The sequence below is a fragment of the Abramis brama genome (assembly GCF_963993115.1).
Source record: "Abramis brama genome assembly, chromosome: 5".
Classification (NCBI taxonomy): domain Eukaryota; kingdom Metazoa; phylum Chordata; class Actinopteri; order Cypriniformes; family Leuciscidae; genus Abramis; species Abramis brama.
Window position 1 is genome coordinate 5,132,780 of NC_139967.1, and position 22,603 is coordinate 5,155,382.

The 22,603-nt window shown below is 35.8% G+C and overlaps 1 protein-coding gene across 1 annotated transcript in view; it reads left to right on the top strand.

The window, feature by feature from the left end:
- Window positions 1-12,482, top strand: part of stpg2 (sperm-tail PG-rich repeat containing 2) — a gene marked incomplete at its 5' end in the record, with an annotated part of 28,638 nt that extends 16,156 nt beyond the window's left edge. The window contains 6 exons of the mRNA XM_084114865.1: window positions 401-564; window positions 2,490-2,582; window positions 8,058-8,226; window positions 9,766-9,881; window positions 10,705-10,851; window positions 12,092-12,482. Of these exons, the coding sequence (XP_083970991.1) occupies window positions 401-564; window positions 2,490-2,582; window positions 8,058-8,226; window positions 9,766-9,881; window positions 10,705-10,839 (677 nt within the window). The 3' untranslated portion in view covers window positions 10,840-10,851; window positions 12,092-12,482. The remainder of the gene's footprint in view (window positions 1-400; window positions 565-2,489; window positions 2,583-8,057; window positions 8,227-9,765; window positions 9,882-10,704; window positions 10,852-12,091) is intronic.
- Window positions 12,483-22,603: the final 10,121 nt, after the last annotated feature.

Below are 22,603 nucleotides of genomic sequence, written 5' to 3' on the forward strand. Positions count from 1 at the left end.
AGAAGAGACTTCTCTCAAAAACAGTAAAAAATCTTACCAACCCCAAACGTTTGAATGGTAGTGTATGTAAATTAGGCAAAGCCACAACCATCAATATTAAACTAACCTAGTTAGTAGAACTCCAGTAGTAACCAAATGCCTTACTCATGCATGTATTTGCTGATTTCACCAAGTACGTGTTCCTGGATCGACATCTTTGTTGATCCTGGAACAACATTCCAATCAACCAATCAGATTTGAGGGACAAGTTTAGAGTTTATGTCAAGTTTAGGCTTACAACCAGGATTTGGTGCTTCGCCGGTTTAGGGTTAGGACTACATTTTCAGACCTGACAACAAAATATGTTGACCCAGGAACTCATCTCACTCGGCAAGATCAGGACGTGCTGTATTTTTTCCAGGTCCCGGTGCCTATAACGTGTTTGATTATGGCCTGGCTCAGGAGAGTTTGAAGAAAGCCTGTATGAAGAGCAGAAGGAAGGGCGCCTTTGGCTCTGTTGCACCACGCCGCCCTTTCCTCCCCAGCAAAGAGAAGATGAGCACCCCGGGGCCGGCTCAGTACAAGGTGAGCAGTTCTTCAACCCAGAAAGTGTGCACTCATTGTCTATTGTACACTAATCTGCCAGCGCCCTTGGGAGCTTATTCAGACTTTTCAGGGGGCTTCATCCAACGAATCGAATAAATCTTTCATAAATCCCCTTGAACTAAATATTTCTCAGCATTCACTAAATGTCAGTTTTGCCTGGAGTCTACATACTAGAGCCTATCCTTTCAAATTGTACCATGAAAACCGTGGTTTCTGCCAAAATACCGCAGTTTCTGTATTCCATGGCAAACATCACTATTAATTACTGTTGCTTATTCTCAGGGTGAGGGATTTGAATGAAGAATCAATCATTCATGCTGCAGACGTGAATGCAACCTTGATTTGCTTGTTGGCTTATTGAGAAGTGTGCTTTTACTTTTTTAAAGTGATGAGACTTTTCCCTGGTGGATGATAAAATAGACAAAGGCATACACACTTACACTGTGGTTACCATGGTACATATTTGTATGAATAACAGATTCAAATTTATAACACTATGCATTGTGGCCAGCAAATCCCTCCCTCCCTGTGTATTTCACAGGAAACTTGGGACATTGGCATCTGCAGTTTTTTTTTTTCTTGGAAACGTCCATTGTTTCCAACGGAAGTGTCCAGTTGGCCGGCTTCCTGAACCAAACCGACCCCAGTGGAGGTCTTTTACGGACTCTCCTCTCTTTCTGTTCCTTCTACATGGTCCCTGCCTGCATAGACAAGAGCAGTGAATGTGTCCTAATGGACCTCGAGATTCACTGATATCTAACTAGATAAAAAAGTTTGCAGACAAACTTTAAGTTGGCATGAAAAAGCCTTGCCAGAAAGGCAGTATTCTAGTTTTCACTCCTTCAGAAATCAGTCTAATATGCTGATTTGCTGCTCAAGAAACATTTCTGATTATTATCAATGGTTAATGTTGAACAGTTGTGCTGCTTCGTATTTTTGTGGAAACCATGACACATCTTCTTTTGATGAATAAAAAGGTTCAAAAGATCAGCATTCACTAGAAATAGAAATCTTTTTTAAGATTATAAATGTAATTTCTGTCACTTTTGATCAATTTGATGCATCCATGCATAATAAAAGTATTAATTTATTTAAAAACAATCTTGCTGACCCCAAACTTTTGAACAGTACTGTACATTAACGCAGACGCCAAAATGTGCACTAGGCAAACAGAGCACACTGTGGGGGATACTTTATCCCACAATGCAATGCACTTGATTACAATTGCTAAATGTAATAGCAACCACAAATCTCCTTCTTGATTCATTGTATATGGTGTCAAAAGGCATTTTACACAACATTGGACTACACAGGCAAAATAACCACTTCAGTTTTGTTTCAATTTAGTGACATTTTATAAAAACAGAATGCTGTATACAGTACGTATTGTGTAAAAAGGTAGTATTTCATTCTGAACATAACCTGCAGTCTGAGATGAGGACCTGGCGCATCTTATCTCTAGCGTCAGGACAGTGGAGATTATGATTTTTCATTATAAATTGAACCAGAGAGGAGATTTTTTCTGTCAACAGAGATCACACAGGCACCTCGGAGCTGCTAAAATACACCAGCACATAATTAAAAGAAATAGTTCACCCAAAAGCGAAAGATCTGTCATCATTTATTCACCTTCATGTTGTTCTAAATTAATTGAATTCATTTTCTTCTGTGTTTTGGAGAATTTCTAACCTGCTTTTTTCATGCAATATAAGTAGACCGTGATCAGCAGCTTTCATGCACGTATTAAACATATGAAAGCCTAGTGTGTCCTTGTGCGTCTAATTATAAGAAAAACAGGCTCAAATTTGAGTAATTATTTGAATTTCATTAATATGAATCTGTCATTACAGTATTTCATCAGTATTTGACTGCAAGAAATTGTCTTTCTTTTGTGTTTTCTGCAGGTGGAGCAGACAAATGAAGCGTTATATAAGAAACAGAGTACAGCTGCTTTTAAATCTGCCACTAACAGACTTGTGGGTTCACTGTTCGCCAAAGTAAGACACGCACGCAACACTGAATTTTAATCTTTAGACTGCCACTGGGAAGATAAATCACAAGTGAGATCTCTTTAATTTATAAAGTGTTTTTCCTGGATAGCAGTGACATGAAATGGAGAGAAGATTTTACAACTATTTTAATAGGACTTTCACTAAGTCTCATGCTTCTCAGATGTTTCTCCTAAGAATAAAACCCCAGTTATTTCACATGAATCCCCCTCTAACATATCAGAAGAGATCTCATTAGCCGCTTTTCCACTGTCTGGTTAGTGTGAGCCAGGGATAATAGCAGACTATAGCCTCGGACCTCAAGCGCCGAGGCCAAAATCAAGTTGCGTTTCCAACTAAAACCCTAAAATCCGCTCTTAACACGCCTCCATAGAACGACATCACACAACCCCACCGTTTCACCAGCTGACTGAAAGCTAGCTAGATCGCAAAATGAGCATGACAGAAGCAAATATTTGAAATATTCCAGCATCCATATTTGACCAATGGTTTACAATAAAAAATGTAACAGTGAAAATAATTGATTAATTTGTGTCAGGAGTGCACATCAATCATGCATCATATTTACCATTTCACATCAAAAGAGAGCACATACCTATTCAGTTGCACCTGCTTTCCAATTATTTTCGATCACAGGAATGCACAAAACAACTCCATTAAGGTTTTTAAGTCCAAAGGCTTACATGTTCAGAAAAATATTGATAAAATATCATACTATCATACTATACTGTTATCCTTTCAGCCAGAGAAACAGAGGGAGTTCACAGACAGAAAACATGAGACACAGGCACAGGGAAGAGACAGTCATTAATGTTTTGTCTACGTTCTTCAAGTAGACTGTGCTATTTTCCATAAACATATGTGTATTTATTATCGCAATGGTTAGCATTTTAAAGTGTCTTAAAGTCCCCCTGTAGTCAATAATTGTATCCCTTAAAACTCATCTTTGATCACCGAAATTACATATTTAAACGTTTTTTTTCCCTTGAAAAAATGTCTTCATGCCTTTAAATAGCTTGTAAATAGATAGAACTCTACACCCTTGCCTCATTTAGTATACGCGGTTTTATGAATATGTAAATGAGCCTCGCCTCCACTCACTCGCACCAGCTCAGAGATCCACTCGTTGACGATCATACATTGATCTGATTGGTTACAAAGTAGTTTGTGACGTCAGAAACAACAGCGATTTCAAAGCGTGTTTTTGAGACTGTCTTTGGTTCACTGCAGTTTTAAGGAGAAAATACTCAGCAATGATGTTGACTTATGAATTTGCACATGGTTTGTCTCAAAGCATATTAAAAACACCACATAGACATATAAACAACATTAAAAGCTTGATTTAAATGACTATAAATGTTGAAGTCAGCTGGTAGCCTGATATAATAACATGGGAAATAAGCAGCGGTGTTGTAAACTCTGCCTTTGTTCATGACCACTCCCATACCTGTCAACCCTCCCGTTTTTTCCCGGGATTCTCCCGTATTTTACCTTGCTATCCCGCTATCATCCCGTTTAAATATTTTCCCGTATTTTTAATCTTTCTATAAAAAAATAAAAAAATAAATCCCACTGGGCGCAAACCAGTTAAGCGGAAATCCCGCCCTGCAGCTAATTTCATTGGTTAAGGTTACAATGACGGGTAGGTTTAGGGATCAGTGTTTGGTGTAGGCAGTCAGTACTGTGATTCACATGACCAATAAAATCTTTAGAATCGGCTAAAGATTCTTAGCCTATTCCACCCCACCCCCCCACCCATCAAAAAAAAATTCCCTTATTTTCAAATCCCAATGTTGACAGGTATGCACTCCTCAAGCCCCAGTTGGCCCGCTTTGGACCAAGGTGTTGGGCAAAACCCCTGGCCGTTGACCCCAGGGAAGCCCCAATGAGGCTTGATCAAGCCTCGGAAGTGACAGTGGAAGCGTGACTGGCCCCTGGCATGCAGTGGAAACACGGCTACTGTCTCACACTGTGCTCAGATTTACCAAGATAATAAAATCTGCAATCAAAACTGAGAGATCTCATTAACATTTCTAATCAAATTTTCTCTCAGAACAAATGATCTAAGCTGCTCCACATTTTGTTTAGCTCTATACTCAATTACACTTTTATTTCGATAGTCCACTTTAGCTAGTGATAGTTAGTTGACGTGTTGTTGCAAAGCTACTTATAGTAAGTAGAATATCTAAAGTGGACCATCGAAATACTAAATGTCAACTATTGACTCATAGAAACATCTTGATATTTTAAAGGTAGGGCAGGCAATTTTTCTTACAAACTCTTTTTGTTAGACTGGTTGAAACTCTCTTCACATCCTGAGAGCAATCAATAATAGAAGTGGTCTAAATATTAAACATGTTCATTATTATTGTGATGTTATGAGCTCATGCTTTCAAAACTAGCTTGCTATTGCTAGCTTCTCTGAAATTGCCTACACTACGTTTAAGTGAAACTTGTTTTGAGCTGTGAAAGAGCAAAGTCTCAGGGCGTTTTCAGCTCCATGATGTGTAATGACAGGGATTGATGTGTCAGCTTATTATTCAGAGTCAAACACAGCCTGTTCTGGAAGTTTAGATTTGTGTGTGTGTGTATTTGAATAAGCTTGAATTCAATGGGAAAGCCCTGATATTTGTTTGGCTCCATGGAGAGTTTAGATTAAATCCTGTCCATATCTAAAATCAGTAATTATACTTCGGAAGATATGAGAACGCAGAAGTGTCCGTATGTTTGGAGTGTGTTTCATAGAGAGTGTTTGAGTCAGACGCTCTGATGCAGATGCTGCAAATATATTATTATGAGCTCAGCACCTCGCCTCACGTCTGCTCCGCTCCTTCATTAGACACGTTTCTGCTCACAATACACACAGCCGTCTGCAGGAGTCTCACCAAATCTCATTTCAACCCAAAATCAAAAGAAAGAAAGAAAACATAAAGGACCCTATCATACACCCGGCGCAATGCAGCGCCAAGCGCGACGCAAGTGTGTTCTGCTAGTTTCAGCCTGACGCAGTTATCATTTTCACGTCCTGCGTCATATTGTTTAAATAGCAAATGCATTTGCGCCCATGGGCTGCTAGTCTGAAAACGAGGTGTGTTCTGGCGCATTATTAGCGCGTTGCTATTTTGAGGCAACAGAAATAGACTGAGCCATTGACCAACTGAAACCTGGTCTAAAGTCAATGCCGCAATATTTTTTTTGTTATTTAAAGAGCGCGTCAGTAATATGAGCCTATAGGCGGGTCACAATGCACGTACACTCTGCTTATTACACACACAGGGACGCACAACAGCACACAAACATGCCAAATATTAAAAATAAAAGGATGTAAAAGATATATATTGTGTTCATTAAGATATGGTGGGATCCGGCTTGTCCCGTAGATGGTCTGCTTTTACCTCGCGCACGAACAGATCCGTTTGCGCTCTAGAGAAGCGTTCAGTCTTTCCGCTTGCAAATTCCGTCATGTAAATAGCGAATCCGCCATGGCGCGAGCGCAGCTTGCATTTAAAGGGAATGGGAGATGAGACTCTGGTTGGTTTAACGCATGTAAATCCCAAAACACACCCATTACTCATTAAGAGAATAGGGACAACCCTTTAAGATCATGCGCAGGGGGCGCCAACCATTTTTCCCGTCGTTAAACTAGTAAAAGTGGATCCGGACATGCTCACATCATTAAAAAAGGGCCCTTTATGTCACGTGACGAAAATTAAGCTTAATTTGAGCACCATTATGATGTTTTGCATTATGGCATTATTTTCATGACATTTTCATTAAATTACCATGATGCATTTTTTTTCTTGATGATTTTTAACTGTTGCTTCATTTTATTTATAATAATTTGTTTTATAATAGTTGAAGGAATGACTTTAAAAAGCAAAATGAAACTGAAAAGATTTGCAACAGGGTAATGGACTTTGTTTTTTCACTGTATTGAATTCAAATGTAGAATGTAAATAATGTATCTTTTTTTTTCTGCATGACAGTCCTAGTGAAAAATAAATATACCAAAATATATTTGAAATACATTTATTTTATGCTAAGTACACTACAAATAAATACATTTACATATTTATGTACTTTATATAAATACCCTGCAATTGTACTTTTGGTCTACTAAATTGATATACTTAAACTAATTTTGTACTTAATGTACTTTAGCTATCCAGAAAAAGTGCTGAAGTCCAATTAAAGATATACTTAAGTATATTTGATTGTGCTAAAATGGAACTATTGCAAGTATACTTTAGATACACTTTAAATATCTTGCATTTAAAGACTGATATTATTTGATTATACTATCCTTACTCATAGTGATATTAAAACAAATTGTAGGCTTAATATTAAGAAATGTGCATTATGCAATAAAGTACTCCAAAGAAAGTTTAATTATAATAGTTATATCAGTAAGTCTCAACTGATATGTCAGTAAATATGTTAAAGGATTTGTAGTATACTTAGTATGAAATAAATGTATTTTAAATACATTTTGGTATAGGTTTTTTGGTTACACTTTATTTTAAGGTGTCATTGTAATTATATATTTAAGTACTGAGTAATATTAAGCAACTACATGTACTTACTATAGGGTTAGGGTAGGATTAGGATTTGGTTGAGGGTTAGTTGCATGCAATTATGCATAATTTACTGTTATTACTATGGTAAGTACATGTAACATAATGTAACAAGGACACTAAAATAAAGTGTTACCGTTTTTTGTTTTGTTTTTCACTAGAGATGAATGGAAATTTGGAACTTTGTGTTTAATTGTCATGACAATAATGTCAAAATACAAAACATCTTCCCAAAAATAGTCTTGTTCCTGACAGGTTTAGTGAGATTTATCATCTAGATGTTTCTCTCTCTCACTCTTTCTCTCTCTCTGCATCTGTCCAGCTTATAGATGTGCAATTACACGTGTAGCATGGTTAGTATTTCAATATGCAAGTGTTACATATACAAATGTCTAAATAACTAGAATGATTCAATACAGCTTAATTTCTATGTACAGCATCTGTAGCACGTTAGTGGTTAACACAACTAAAATAATTGAATTGAATAAAAAAGCCACAATAATACTTTGCAATAATGCTCCTACAGCTCGCACACACACATACGACCCCCTGCAGTGTTGCCAGATGTACGATAATTATCGTATTTGTACGATAATTTTGACCTCTGTACGATGTACGATCAATAATGGGAAAAATCCTATAATGTACGATAATTTCAGAACTGTGTGACACTTCAAATGATGGTCGTTGTAATCATAGGGTTTCTCATTGATCTAGCTGTTGATTCTACGTCTACCGGGATAAGAACGTGTAGAGAGAGGGAGCGAGAGACCTTGCGTGTGTGTGCTAGTGTGCCTCACGAAGCGCATGTAAGGACCCAACCAATGTAAATCCATTGTGCAGATGATGTTTATGATGCTGTGGTTAGATATTAGATTGCTCTTGGCAGGATACTCCTCCGCCAGGCTCGTATAACGTGAGCGAATCCTTCGAGAAGACTCACGGTCTCCATCGCTACAGCAAGCCACGGAGTGAGAAAGCACGCAAGCGACAGAGCTGTTTCCTATCTGCCGCCGCCAGAGATCCCTCCTTCCTACAATACGACCCTGAAATACCAGGTGACTTACGCTTACTTGATCTCTATGAACTGCTTTTGAGGCCTGCTGTCGATTACTGTCCATTACTTCTCAGTTTGTACAAATAAACAAGACAGTGTATATTGGAAGTCCATGTGGCTAAACATTTGAGAGTAGGAAGCGGCATTAGTAATCAGGAAGTCTCTTAATTATTCATTAATATGAAGTATCACATTAATAAACTCTGTAGATCTAGTTCTGCCAGTTTCAGTTTTAATGAGCTTTATTGGCATAACAAAACTGTACATTTGGAAATGTACAAAACGTTTGTACATTTTCAGGTTACACTTTATTTTAAGGTGTCATTGTTACAGTGTAATTATATATTTAAGTACTGAGTAATATTAATTAACTACATGTACTTACTATATAATAGGGTTAGGATAGGATTAGGGTTCGGTTGAGGGTTAGTTGCATGTAATTATGCATAATTAACTGTTATTACAATGGTAAGTACATGTAACATATTAAGGACACTGTAAAATAAAGTGTTAACCATTTTCATTGTACACAATTATAATAAAGTGACAACAATACATTTAAATATCAGTAATGCATAGTATTAATTACTATATATATATATACAGTGCTATGCATAAGTTTAGACACCCATGCTAAAGTTGACTAAAAAGAGGAATAAAAAATCATCTTTTGGAAATTGAACTTAATGCCTTAATTAAAAAAATTAGGAAAAATCCAACCTTTAAGGACACCAATCTTTGTGAATGAATAATGTATCGTAAATAAATAAATGTTATTTACTTTTAAATTATTTCAGTTAGCCTAATAGCTGGTTTGCTTTGCACTGAGAGATGATCTTATGGAAAGTACTCCATGCCAATCTCTAGGTATGGTCTTTAAAACTGGCCTTTAAAAATAAAAATCTGCCTGCCTCTATGGGAATTTAACATAGGGGTGTACACACTTATGCACGCTGTATTTTAAGGAAGAACATTTATTTATTTACGATACATTATTCATTCACAAAGAAAATTGGTGTCCTTAAAGGTTGGATTTTTCCAAATTTTTTTAATTAAGGCATTAAGTTCAATTTCCAAAAGATGATTTTTTTATTCCTCTTTTTAGTCAACTTTAGCATGGGTGTCTAAACTTATGCATAGCACTGTATATATATATATATATATATATATATATATATATATATATATATATATACTATCAGTAATGCAAAAAAATATATATACAAATTACTGTATGACAAAAGTGTAACGTATTCTGATGTGAAATTTATGACTTTTTAGAGGCAGGTTGTCACATTTATTTTTATTTATTTTTTAAATTTGTTTAAAAGCAGAAATGCAAAGCTTGTATTTTGTTGTTGCATTATAATTTAACTTTTCTTTAAAAGTAGTTTAAAGCATCCTTAACTTGGACTAATGGTGTAAGCCTAGGAACTTGCTTTATCAACACAACGGTGGAATTTGCTCCATGTAAACAGTGTTTTTGGGCAGTTATGTTCAAGTGTTCCAGCTAAACTACGTGTTATTTGTGGTTTTGTAGGTCCTGCTCATTATAGTCCAGATGTTAAGTCTGACCCTCAACTTGCGCTGATGGTCTCAAAAGAAGATCGCTTTAAAAGCCCTAAACACATGACACCTGGACCCACAGCATATGAGGTATGTACCTCATATATTTATTAGAAGTGTCTATATGCATGTATATGTGTGTTTATATATATATATATATATATATATATATATATATATATATATATATATATATATATATATATATATATTTATAACACAGCACAAATGTCTAACCAGCCAATCACATGGCAGCAACTCCGACATGGTCAAGACGATCTTCTTGAGTTCAAACTGAGCATCAGAATGGGGAAGAAAGCTGATTTAAGTGACTTGGTTGTTCAGAAACTGCTGATCTACTGGGATTTTCACACACAATCATCTCTAGGGTTTACAGAAAATGATCTGAAAAAGAGAAATATGCTCCAGTGAGCATCAGTTCTGTGGGTGAAAATGCTTTGTTGATGTCAGAGGAGAACGACCAGACTGATTCAGCTGATAGAAAGACAACAGTAACTCAAATAAACACTCATTACAACCGAGGTACAGAAGAGTCACTAAACTCAAACGACTCCACAGTCTCCAGATCTCAGTCCAGTTCAGCAGGTTTGGGATGTGGAGGAACGGGAGATTCACATCATGGATGTTCAGAATCAGATCCGACAAATCTGCAGTAACTGTGTGATGCGATCATGACAATATGCACCAAAATCACTGAGGAATGTTTCCAGAACCTTGTTGAATCTGTGCCATGAAGAATATAATACTGTGTATATATACTGTATAATATAGTATTTAGTTTTAAATAAATAACTCTAGTACACCAATTCACTATGGTGTGTGTGTGTGTGTGTGTGTGTGTGTGTGTGTGTGTGTGTGTGTGTGTGTGTGTGTGTGTGTGTGTGTGTTGCAGTTGAGTCCAGTCATCATGGACACCGTTCTGAAAGGCACCTTTAATGTGACGCTCCATGATCCTTTGGTGTCCAGCACGAGGTCTTTATCCTCACGCAAGTCTTTGAGAAAACCCCCTGTCCACAGCAGTGCCTAACTCAGGTCAAAGGTCAGTGACCCCTCACACTATATTTCACACTTATTATGGAGGTTTAGTTGTAGCAATAAAGCCGTTCTTGAGGCTTTCAGAGGTCTACTCTACTCGGGAAAGAGAAAAGACGACTCTCTGCTGTCTGTGTCTTATTAAAACGAACCGCTCTGTTACACACACACACACACAGATACACCATAGGATCAGCATGAGCTCTGATATTATATTCCGTCTGAATGGCTGATTGATCTCTTAAAACCAAAGATGCTCAAATAAAACATTCAATGTATTTTCTGATTTACACACACTAATGAGATGATTCATTCATTAATGGCATGAGTCTGCTCACTGCATGACGAATAACAGGAGATCTGGCTTTTATTTTAGCATGCTTTATTGGTTTGACATACTTTTTTGTAATGCAAAAGCATTAGCTCACCTGAAAATATGTTTGTTGCTCAGAGATTGTTCATTTTTTTGCTACGGAGGATATCATTGACATAAAGTGTACGAGTAAAACCGGAAACTGAATGTGGATGGAAGCCCAAATCATTTGCTTTTGGGAGAATTTGATGAATGTTGATCACAGACTTTGACTTTAATTAGCAATTACATAAATTATGTATTACTTATTGATGTATAGAGATATAAAAGAGATCTCATTTGTGTTTTTGTCTTTTCTGTCCTATGTGCACACTAAAACAAATATTTTTAGAATTTGTACATAAAACAAAGATTATTGGAGTGTGTTTTACAAGAAAATACTATTTCAGTCTTTCTAAATGTCACATTTAATTTAATGAGTTACTTGGCAGTTCTTTGCAATTACTTTATTAGCAATTTCTGAGTAAAAATTGTTTCAAATTAAGCCCTACATAATGAAGTAATTACATTTTAGCACAAAATAAAATAATATAATTAACATAAAAATAACAGATTACAGTGAACTATTTAAGATTTGAACAAAAATTAAAGTAATTTAGAAGTCTCTTAATTAGAACAATTTCAAAAGTCTGTCTTTAATATGCTTTTTTTTGCCATAGCAAAACTGTACATTTGGCAAAGTGTTTATACAATCTCATTGTACACAGTTTTGCGGCACAGTGAAATAAATTAAAAGTACAAGGTAATATTAATAAAAAAATAGTTCAAATATTTTTAGGAAATTTGGATCAGTCTTCCTTGCATGCAATTTTAATATTTTGTTCTTCTGTATCATGTCTTACGGTTTCCTTCTGTATTCTAATTTGTTTTTCAGGTCATACACTTTCAAAAAGACCTCGGCTAAGCCTCTCCTATTAAACACATGCTTCCCAGGAGTTCCTGTCTCACACACACACACAAACACACACACCTCTTTATGGGTGATATATTTCCCTCATTGCTCACAGAGAATAAATCAGGATTCTTTAATGGGTTTGATGTTTCAGGGTTTTTGTGCATCATAAATTCTCAGCCCTGCCCACAATAACACAACGCTAATGTAGAGAGATTTGTAGAGAGATCGTACACACACACACACACACAACATCTTGATATCGTTATACACACCCTTTTAATCTAATTAAGCATTTACACACTCTCATTATTCAGCAGAGAGAGGGAGGTCGAGGGAGGAAGAGCGAGAGACGTCGAAGAGGAGAGCGAACGGAAGAAAGAGAGGTTTCAGCTCTTTATTGAACTGACTTGTTTTACATTTGCAAGCTAATTGAATCAGATAAATCACTGTGGCGGCTCTCTCGCCACGCGTGTGTGTTTGTCTCGTGGAGTTTACGGATGTTAGTGCGTTTTAAAGTCAATGTGAAAGCAAAATTTAACCCATTTACTTTCTTAATGCACATTCCTGGTCTTACGATTCATCTGTGCATATGTGCACGTTACTCCAGAGACCAAAAGGCTTATTGCATTTTTTTATGTAATCGTGAATTTGTTTTTAGGTTAACATCACCTAGGCTGTGGGCTATTGGATAGTGTTAACCAGCGGTTGGGTTCCGCAAGTAAAAATCCCATTCATTTTCTCCATAGGGGAATTGATTTGAATTAAAACTTATAATCCTTTAATGTCTTTCTATCAGCTGAACTGGTCTGGTCGCTCTCTGACCTCTGACATCAACAAGACATTTTCACCCACAGAACTGTTGCTCACTGGAGCATATTTCTCTTTTTCTGATCATTCTCTGTAAACCCTTGAGATGATTGTGTGTGAAAATCCCAGTAGATCAGCAGTTTCTGAAATACTCAGACCAGCCCGTCTGGCACCAACAACCATGACACATTCAAAGTCACTTAAATCACCTTTTTAGGGGATTTTATGGTACTAAATTATATTTATGCAGTAGTTATAATCCATTTATTCACATTTTGAGCATAGAACTTAAACTGTCATTAATCTTGAATGCTTTGGAGCACAGACTTAAGTTTGATCTCTTTTTTTAAACACCATACTTGGCAAATTATTGCTGAAGTAAAAAAAAAAAAGTAAAAAGTGAACTTAAAAAAGTAAAAAACTAAACAAAAAACTATTTTACATTTATTGTCATGAAAAATTTTAAAAAATACTATTTAACATACTAATATAATTTTTTTTTGCAAAACACTTTTTATTCTAAAAATGTGGGAAAATCAAAGCCATAAATCTAACCAAGCTGTGTTCCAGATTTGAGATTGAGATCTCAAAAAAATGAGCTTTCAGTAAGATTGTGTTTGGGCGCAGTACCAAAAGTTTCCACTAGATGAAATTCATTTCCCATTCTTGCACCTGTTTTTAAAATATTGTTTGCTTCAAATCAAAATTTGTAATGTTGACAGGTCCCCGCGGATCCTTAAAAAGTCTTAAAAGGTCTTAAATTAGATTTTTTAAATTTAAGGCCATAAAAAGTCTTAAAAATACTCTTTTTAAAAAAAAAAAAAAATGTCTTCTTTTTACTTATGAAAGGTCTTAAATTTTAGATGACACTTTGACTTAGACTTACCTAAATGCTTTCGAAATTAAAACGATCTAATTAGCGGCTCTTATTATTTTTTTAATTCTATCTTGGTGGATTTGCTTGTTCACGTGACAATTCGCGTCACTTACGGCAGTATTAGCCTGCGTCTGTCTCCTGCACGCGAGAGGAGAGAAGAAAACGAGTAAATGTCAGTTCAATTGTAAGTTCACTCTTTATGTGCTTAGGAGTGTGCGAACTATGATGATATTGTAATCATTGTTTTAACTATGTACGAGGCACTGCGAGTGCGAGCTGACATCGCGTTTCTCTCATGCTTACTTTCTTTGGTAATGTGTCAGTGCAGTTATAGATGTCCCCAAATGAGTTTTTGTCTTATATTTATATCATATTATATTATATTAGAATATCACATGAGCAAGAGTGCCGTTTTCCTTTGCACAATTGCAAATGTGCTATTTATTTTATACAGCAGTTAAATTAACAAAGTTAACATTGTGAGTTACTTTTTGGACACAATATTGTCCATTTTCACTTTATATCGCCGTCGAGAATTTCATAATGAAGCCGTGGTCCAACAGACAGCGATGATTTTTTTTTTTACTGAAATCCGCGTTTTGAACGAATCATTTTAACGATTCAATGAACAATCACTTGTTTTCTGAATGAATCAGCCGTTTGATCAAATCGGTTGAAATGACTCCAACAACTCGCTTATTAAGACAGTGACTTGCCGCCACCTACTGGTGGTTTTAGTTTCATATTTAAAGTATACTTTAATTAAAACGTTCAAATTATAAATAATTTCATATTTAAATATTGAATAGCTTTATTTATGCAATTGTAAATGAAGTGTAAATATAGTAGGCTAATGCCATTTTTGATGCCGCTTCTGTGTCACCTCTGCACTGCAAGGATGGATTTTAATTTAATGATTTATTTAGACATTGGTACTGTGTTATTCTAATATAATTTAATTTGAATGTTGACATAAAAGGTGATGCATACATCTAAATACGTTTAGAAACAATGTCCACATATTGGTGAAAATGCCCCTGGAAATCAATTTAAGGTGGCAAATATTGCCCCTTAATAAAAATGTTAATTTCGGTCACTGCTGTGAACTGACCACTGCATAGAATATAAAAAATATGAATATCTTCGTGGGTCTGCTGTCAACAACAGGCCTAAACCAGCCAGGATACCAGTACAAAAACACAATCAGTAAAATATCATCTAATTATTATCAACAAAACTTTGAAAATATCTAGACATATTTTTGTCAGTATTGCGCACCCCTAATGTACGGTATTAATTTTGATTTCTTCAGGTCTTAAAAAGGTCTTAAAAAGCCTTAAATTTGACTTTAAAAATTGTGCAGATACCCTGTGTTGTGGTTCACCTTGTACCTGGTTGGATTGGTTCATGGCTTATAACTCTTTAACAAAGACTTTTTTTAAATCCTTATGGCAAAAATTAATGGAAAAAATACTTTTTTCGCCACAGGAAAAAAAAGTGGGCGGGCACTGTTGCACTGCATAGCTAAATAGCTATTTAGCCACTGTTTTTCAGTGTTGTTGTAGGCGATGTAGCCCTTTGCTAATTAACAACACAGTCATTTTAATGCAGTTCGACAGTAATCTAATAATAGAATATAATTAAGATAGATCTGCCACAATTAACTGCAACCTCACATTCTGATATGAAAAACCCACCTTAATCACATTCTCTATTGAGTATGCATTTGCAGGAGTTATTCACGACTGTTGAAAAAGGATGTTTTATATCGTATGAGTGTGTGTAATATGAATGTAATCTGGACGTACTACATTCACCATGCTGTCATTATCATGTGACCAGTTACGTCACTTCACTGCCATTCACAAATCCTCTCCCGTGGCCTCATGGGATAGTAAACTGTCCATCATATGCACACTTCAGAATCTCACCGGAAGTACAGTAGTAGGTCATCTGACTACTCTTGCCTACTCTTTTATGAGTACTGTGAACTCTGACATACTACTTTTGTCACATATTGTTTTTGTCACCTACTATATAGTTGGAAAGTATGCGATTTGGGATGCAGCCTAAATGATTTACAATAACCCCAAACCATGGCAACCTAAAAATAGTAAGTCTGGTTCAATGTGCGACAGGACTTTTACTGCAGTGAACTCAATTCCGGCTCTCTGAAAGCATATGTTAATGATTATGAGTGGGAGAATATGTGATAGTTTGTTCTCGGTGGACTTATAGAAAACTGCTTTGAAGACTTTTAAAGGTAAACACCATATTGTGAGATGTGTTAATTGGGGAGTTAATTGTCGTTAAGATGTCTTAATTAGTCATTAAGCCAAGCTGTTCCTCTACTCCTGCTGAGGTCTGGTTGGCCTCGTGCCCACGACTATCCCACAACTTCTGCTTCTCCATTATAGTCTTAATGTTGAAGAACTTCTGTCTCTCTCAAACACACCCTGAGGAACATTTGATGGCTCGGATGTTGTTCTTTTAGCATTTAGGATTACACACACATTTCATTTAATTGCTGTAAAGTGATCCCGTTTTATAGTAAATATTTCAAAAATGACAGACCAGATGAGATGCAGCAATGATTTCTTAATGTTTTTTAAAAGAAGTTTCTTCTGCTCACCAAAGCTGCATTTATTTGATCAAAAATACAGTAAAAACAAGAGTACTGCGAAATATTATTACAATTTAAAATAAATGTTTTCTATCTAAATATATTTTAAATTGTAATTTATTCCTGTGATCAAAGCTGGATTTTCAGCATCATTACTCCAGTCTTCAGTGTCACATGATCCTTCAGAAATCATTCTAATATGGTGATCAATTATTATTGGTGTTCATTCTGCTCAATTATTAATAATGGTTCTTTCTCATATATATTTTTTATGTATAAGTATGTATATAAATACAAGTGTGTGTGTGTGTATAAATATATGGAACAGAAATCTTTTGTAACATTATAAATGTCTTTACTGTCACTTTTGATCAATTTAATGTATCCTTGCTTAATAAAAGTATTAATTAAAATGAGTACATTTCAATTTAAAAGTAAAAAAAAAAAATCGTACATTCGCCAAACTTTTGAGTGGTAGTGTATCATGGTTTCTACAAAAATAATCAGCAAAAACTGTTTTCGACATTAATAATAATAAATGTTTTTTTTTAACAGCAAATCATCATATTAGAATGATTTCTGAAGGATCATGTGACACTGAAGACTGGAGTAATGATGCTGAAAATCCAGCTTTGATCACAGAAATAAATGACATTTTACAATATATTCACATAGAAAACAGTTCTTTTATTTTCTAATAATATTTCACAATATTACTGTTTATACTGTATTTTGATCAAATAAATGCCGCCTCATGAGCATAAAAGACTTCTTTCAAAACCCACACTGACCCCAAACCTTTGAACAGAAGCCTAGATCTAGAAAATGAATGTGAAAAGCAGCTCAGATCATTCTGAGTTCATATCTCACAATTCAGAATTCAGCCTTAATTGTGAGATTAAAAAGTCGCAATTACTTTTTGAATTTTTTTTATTCTGTGGTGTAAACAAGCTTCCATACAAATCACTAACTCCGTGAGAAGTATCACTAGCAAACAGCATTAAATCCACGCTCTGTGGGAACAGAAGAGAAGGGAGGGCCGGCGGGTGTTCAAGGGGACGGGGCTCGTGTTATCAGTCCCTCACACTCCCTCCTACTCCAGCAGGGGGTATAATGATCCTCATGCACGTATAATCACGAGACTCCAGCAAGCATGCTTAAATACACCCTCTGCTATCATCACAGAGAGCAGGTAGAAGACCTGTAGGGTCAGCGGTCCTGTGATTACACTTTTATCTGCGCTCATCGTTTCTGGGAGAGAACGGCCCCAATCTCAAGTTTAATTGAGTTGAGTGTTGTTATCGGAGTCGGGCTGCAGTATTGCTCTCTCTCTCTCTCTCTCTCTCTCTCTCTCTCTCTCTCGGTCTGTGTCTCAGAGGGAGGTGTGTTTTTTCCCTCTCTCTCTTTCTCCAGGCAGGAGGCTGCTTTATATGGAAATAGGCTGCAGAACGAGAGTTCACACGGAGAAGAAAGCTCAAAGTACTCCGAATGTCACACTCATTTCTGTTCTAGCTTTTTTTCCCTATGCTTTCTCATCTTGCAGTTTCTAAATAATGCGCTTAATGTTTGCGTCTTTGAATGAAAGAACAAAAAACATGCAATGAGACACTGGCTGTGTGTGGAAGGGAACGCTAGCATGCTACGTACTGGCCTACTGTGTTGAAAAACTGCAATGAGGAAAAGTGTGCGGCAAGAAAACAGCACTGCGTTGCATGTTCATTTGGAATTTATTTAGGCTATTTTCATGCTTAAACTTTGTGTAAAAATAAAGTGCGGCATTTATATGGGACAACCTGGGATCACCCTGGTTCCCTCGACAAAAAGCCAATCTGCTTGTTAAATCGTAACAAATACTTTTTCCATGCCTCAACTCATTTCACTTGAGAATACCATCTCAACAGCCGTTTATGAGCACGATTTATTCATATTACACATTTGTGACCCTGGACCACAAAACCAGTCACAAGTATATTTGTGGCAATAGCCAACATTACATTGTATGGGTCAAAATGATCGATTTTTCTTTTGTACCAAAAATCATTAGGATATTAAGTAAAGATCATGTTCATGAAGATATTTGGTAAATTTCCTACTGTAAATATATAAAACATGTATTTTTGTGAGTGAATGCAGCACAATCGCGAACATAAATGAACAACTTTAAAGGAGATTTTCTCAATGTTTCGATTTTTTTGCACCCTCAGATTCCAGATTTTCAATAGTTTTATCTAGGCCAAATATTGTCCTATCCTAACAAACCATACATCAATGGAAAGCTCATTTATTCAGCTCTCAGATGATGTATAAATCTCAATTTCAACAAATTGACCCATGTGACTGGTTTTGTGGTCCAGGGTCACATTTAAGCTAAGCTCACAGTGTACGCGACTGTCTCTGTGCTCATGGTCATGTTCCTGGGTCAACATATTTTGTTGATCAAATTTAGTCCTAAACCTAACCCATAAATTATCCTTAAAATCAGAGGAAAATGATAGATGAATAGCACTGATGTAGAAGCACCTAACCCTGGTTGTAAGAATGGATAAGTGTCTGACTCATTAAAAATACCAAAATTAGTTTTGTTCACTTTTACATGCGTAAATAGCAGCGTAAACAGAACACGAGAATTCACACATCATCACATCACTGAACTGTGAAAAAAAATAAAATAATATATATATATAATATATATATATATATATATATATATATATATATATATATATATATATATATATAAAAGAAATAAATATATGTGAAATATATTTTACTTAAATACAGATTAACAAAACAAAAGACAAAACTGTGACAAGTAGTAGCCTATATGTGACCCTGGACCACAAAACCAAAACTCAATTGAGATTTATACATAATCTGAAAGCTGAATAAATAAGCTTTCCATTGATGTATGGTTTGTTAGGATAGGACAATATTTGGCCGAGACACAACTATCTGAAAATCTGAGGGTGCAAAAAAATTTAAACATTGAGAAAATCTCCTTTAAAGTTGTTCATTTATGTTCACGATTGTGCTGCATTCACTCACAAAAATACATGTTTTATATATTTACGGTAGGAAATTTACTAAATATCTTCATGGAACATGATCTTTACTTAATATCCTAATGATTTTTGGCATAAAAGAAAAATCGATAATTTTGACCCATACAATGTATTGCTGGCTATATACCCGTGCAACTTGTGACTGTTTTTGTGATCCAGGGTCACATATGCAGGGTTCAGATGAATTTTTGTGACTCGCTCCACAACCTCACGGAAAAGAAAGGAAAAGACTCGGAGAAGGGCGGTTAGGATTGGAGGGTGAGCTTTGGAGGCGGAGCAATGAAGAGAGGGGCGTGTTCGGTTGATTTGAAATATCAACAAGCAACTACTTTGAGAAATAACACACTGCACCTTTAAGCAGTGATAACGACCCTGACATGGGACACATTGGCAGATTTACCCCTCTAACACAGCTCAAGGCCAAGGCCCGTGTGTCGGCCAGCTGGCTCGTCTCTTCTGGCCTGTGGTCCGACAACCCTGGAGAACAGCGACGACACTGCATGAGACGTGACAAACACATACAAAACACTCTCAGTTAAGACTCACGTATATTTGCTTCCTATTACGTGAGTGTTTTGAAAGTCTGCTTGTTCCTACTTTCATATATCTGTCTCTCTTAGAAAGTGATGTTGGTGTTAAATTGTGTGGATTTTATATGTGTGTTTCATGTTTCAGATGTAGATTGTCAAAACAGCTGACATGGATTACAGGAGGAGGACATGTTACTGGATCAACATGCTTTGTAAACACAGAAGATATTGGAGGAAATATGCATAATGATGAGATATTGTAATCAGAAGCGACAATTATGTTGCAGTATTTACAGTTCTGTCCATGGATATCTAGTTAACTTTCTACTGTAATAGCTCAAACTAAACACTAGATTTCATTCAAAGGTTTGGTGCCACTAACTTGTTGATAATCTAGTGACTATCCTCAAATTATCTTATTTTGTAATGTTGTCGAGTCCGTGATTTAGTGCAGTTGTGAGTCGAGTGCGTTTAGATGATGTTGATCCAGGAACACGTCCTACATCACCCAGATAAACACAAGCTCAGTGACGGTGAAAAGTTTGTTGAGTGGCCAGATGGACGAGCCGTCTGAAACCTGTTCCTGTGTGCCTGATTAAACCTCATGATCTGTTCCCTGGTACCTCCTTATTACTGTTCACTCACCCACTTCCACTTCCTGCTGAGAGAGGAAGTGACACAATCTGTCAGACGCAGCGGTGCGCAGTGTGAATCGTCACCTGCCTGCCGTATGACTCACCTCAGATCACAAGTGTAAAACTAAACAGAAACTAGATGTGCATTTGCTGAAGGAGACAAGTTTGATGAGAGTTTGCAAGGCAGCAAATTAATCAGGTTTGAGTTTGAGGTACATTTGGGGTTTTAGTGGTCCTTTTCCTGTTGAGGTAAAATGAAGCAACACCATGATGATTTCGTGCATGTTTTATTTGCCCATTAAGACAAAGTTGTTTTATAGCATCTCTGATCTAAACTTAAAACAAAAACAGCATTTAGGGCTGGTACACTGTAAAAGATAATCCTGTAAAAAACGGTAAACTACTGGCAGCTGTGGTTGCCAGCATTATACCGTAAAAATACGGTGTGTTACGGGTTTTGAAATTAACAGCTAAATACCGTTTTGTCAGCTACAGCTATATGCTGTTAAATTACAGTTTTATGTACAAAACGGTATTTAGCTATTAATTTCAAAAACAGTAACACACCGTATTTTTACGGTATAATCCTGGCAACCACAGCTGCCAGTAGTTTACCGTTTTTTTACAGGATTATTTTTTTGATTCATTTCCATGAATCAGTTCAAACTGTCCGTTTCAATGAACTGATTCCAAAGTCTGATTGAATGATTTGTTTTGTCATTATTCAGATGTTCTCAGAAGCCCCTGCATTTTTCATAAACTTCATAAATTAAAATGTTTTAGCAAAAAATGTTTACATAAATATTGCCAATTATTACTAAATCAAACATATTTTATATTTGATCTAAAATAAATATGTATTATTGTAGTGGTGCATTCACTTAAAAAAATAATCAACATTTATGATTAAAAGTATTTGCTTCTGTTAGATTTTTTTAAATCGTACTTTCAAAATGCATTTATTCAAATTGCTTAGAATCATAAATAAATGTGTTAATTGTGAAAACAATTAAATTGAATCCGTTAAAAAGTATGAATGTCTATATGAGAATGAAACAAATTGAATTTATTGATAATAAATGTATAAACCTGGTTATTGTGTTTTTAAAACTTATTCAGTTTATTAGTATTACATACATTGCATTTTTTTTTAAGTATGATGGACAAATATGCATCACAAGTTAATTTGTTTATTATGAGCATTAAATAGGCTACTTAAATGTAAAAAATTAGGCCTAAATATTTTTTGACCGTATAAATGAAAATGCTAGGCATCCTTTTGTTTATTTAATTAAAAATGTGCCTTGATTATTTTACAATTTAACTTTTTTTAGGTTTTACAACACTGTCAAATGTTTTGCTCATCGGTGTATATGAAACATTGCTAAAAATGCAGTTTTTTTTTTTAAATGTCACCCTGTTTATTATGCATGCACCTTGTTTTTTATTAGCCATGTAATATATGCGTGACATAATGCGTTTAAAGCATGCAAATATATGCAAGAAATAAGTAAGTCAGTAAAATCAGTATGCAAATATTACAATGACGTCATCTAAAATCATTACAAGTTTTTCATTGTAGTGTGAGATGCTGCCTTGCAAACACTGTAATAATTAGGGGCCAAGCACCGAAGGTGCGGAGGCACCTATTGTATCTGTTCCGTTTCTTATTATTATTATTATTATTATTAGGGGCCAAGCACCGAAGGTGCGGAGGCACCTATTGTATCTGTTCCGTTTCTTATTATTATTATTAGGGGCCAAGCACAGAATGTGCGTAGGCACCTATTGTATCTGTTGGCGTACCAAAAATAATTCTTCTTCTTCTTCCGCTCTGGGAGTCTATGGCAGCCCATAGAACCGATCGCGGGAAAGTTGTAATGGTTTGACATTCTGATAGAGGACAGTCCCAACATTAAATACACCAATTTTGGTGTGTCTAAGTCATTCCCTCTAG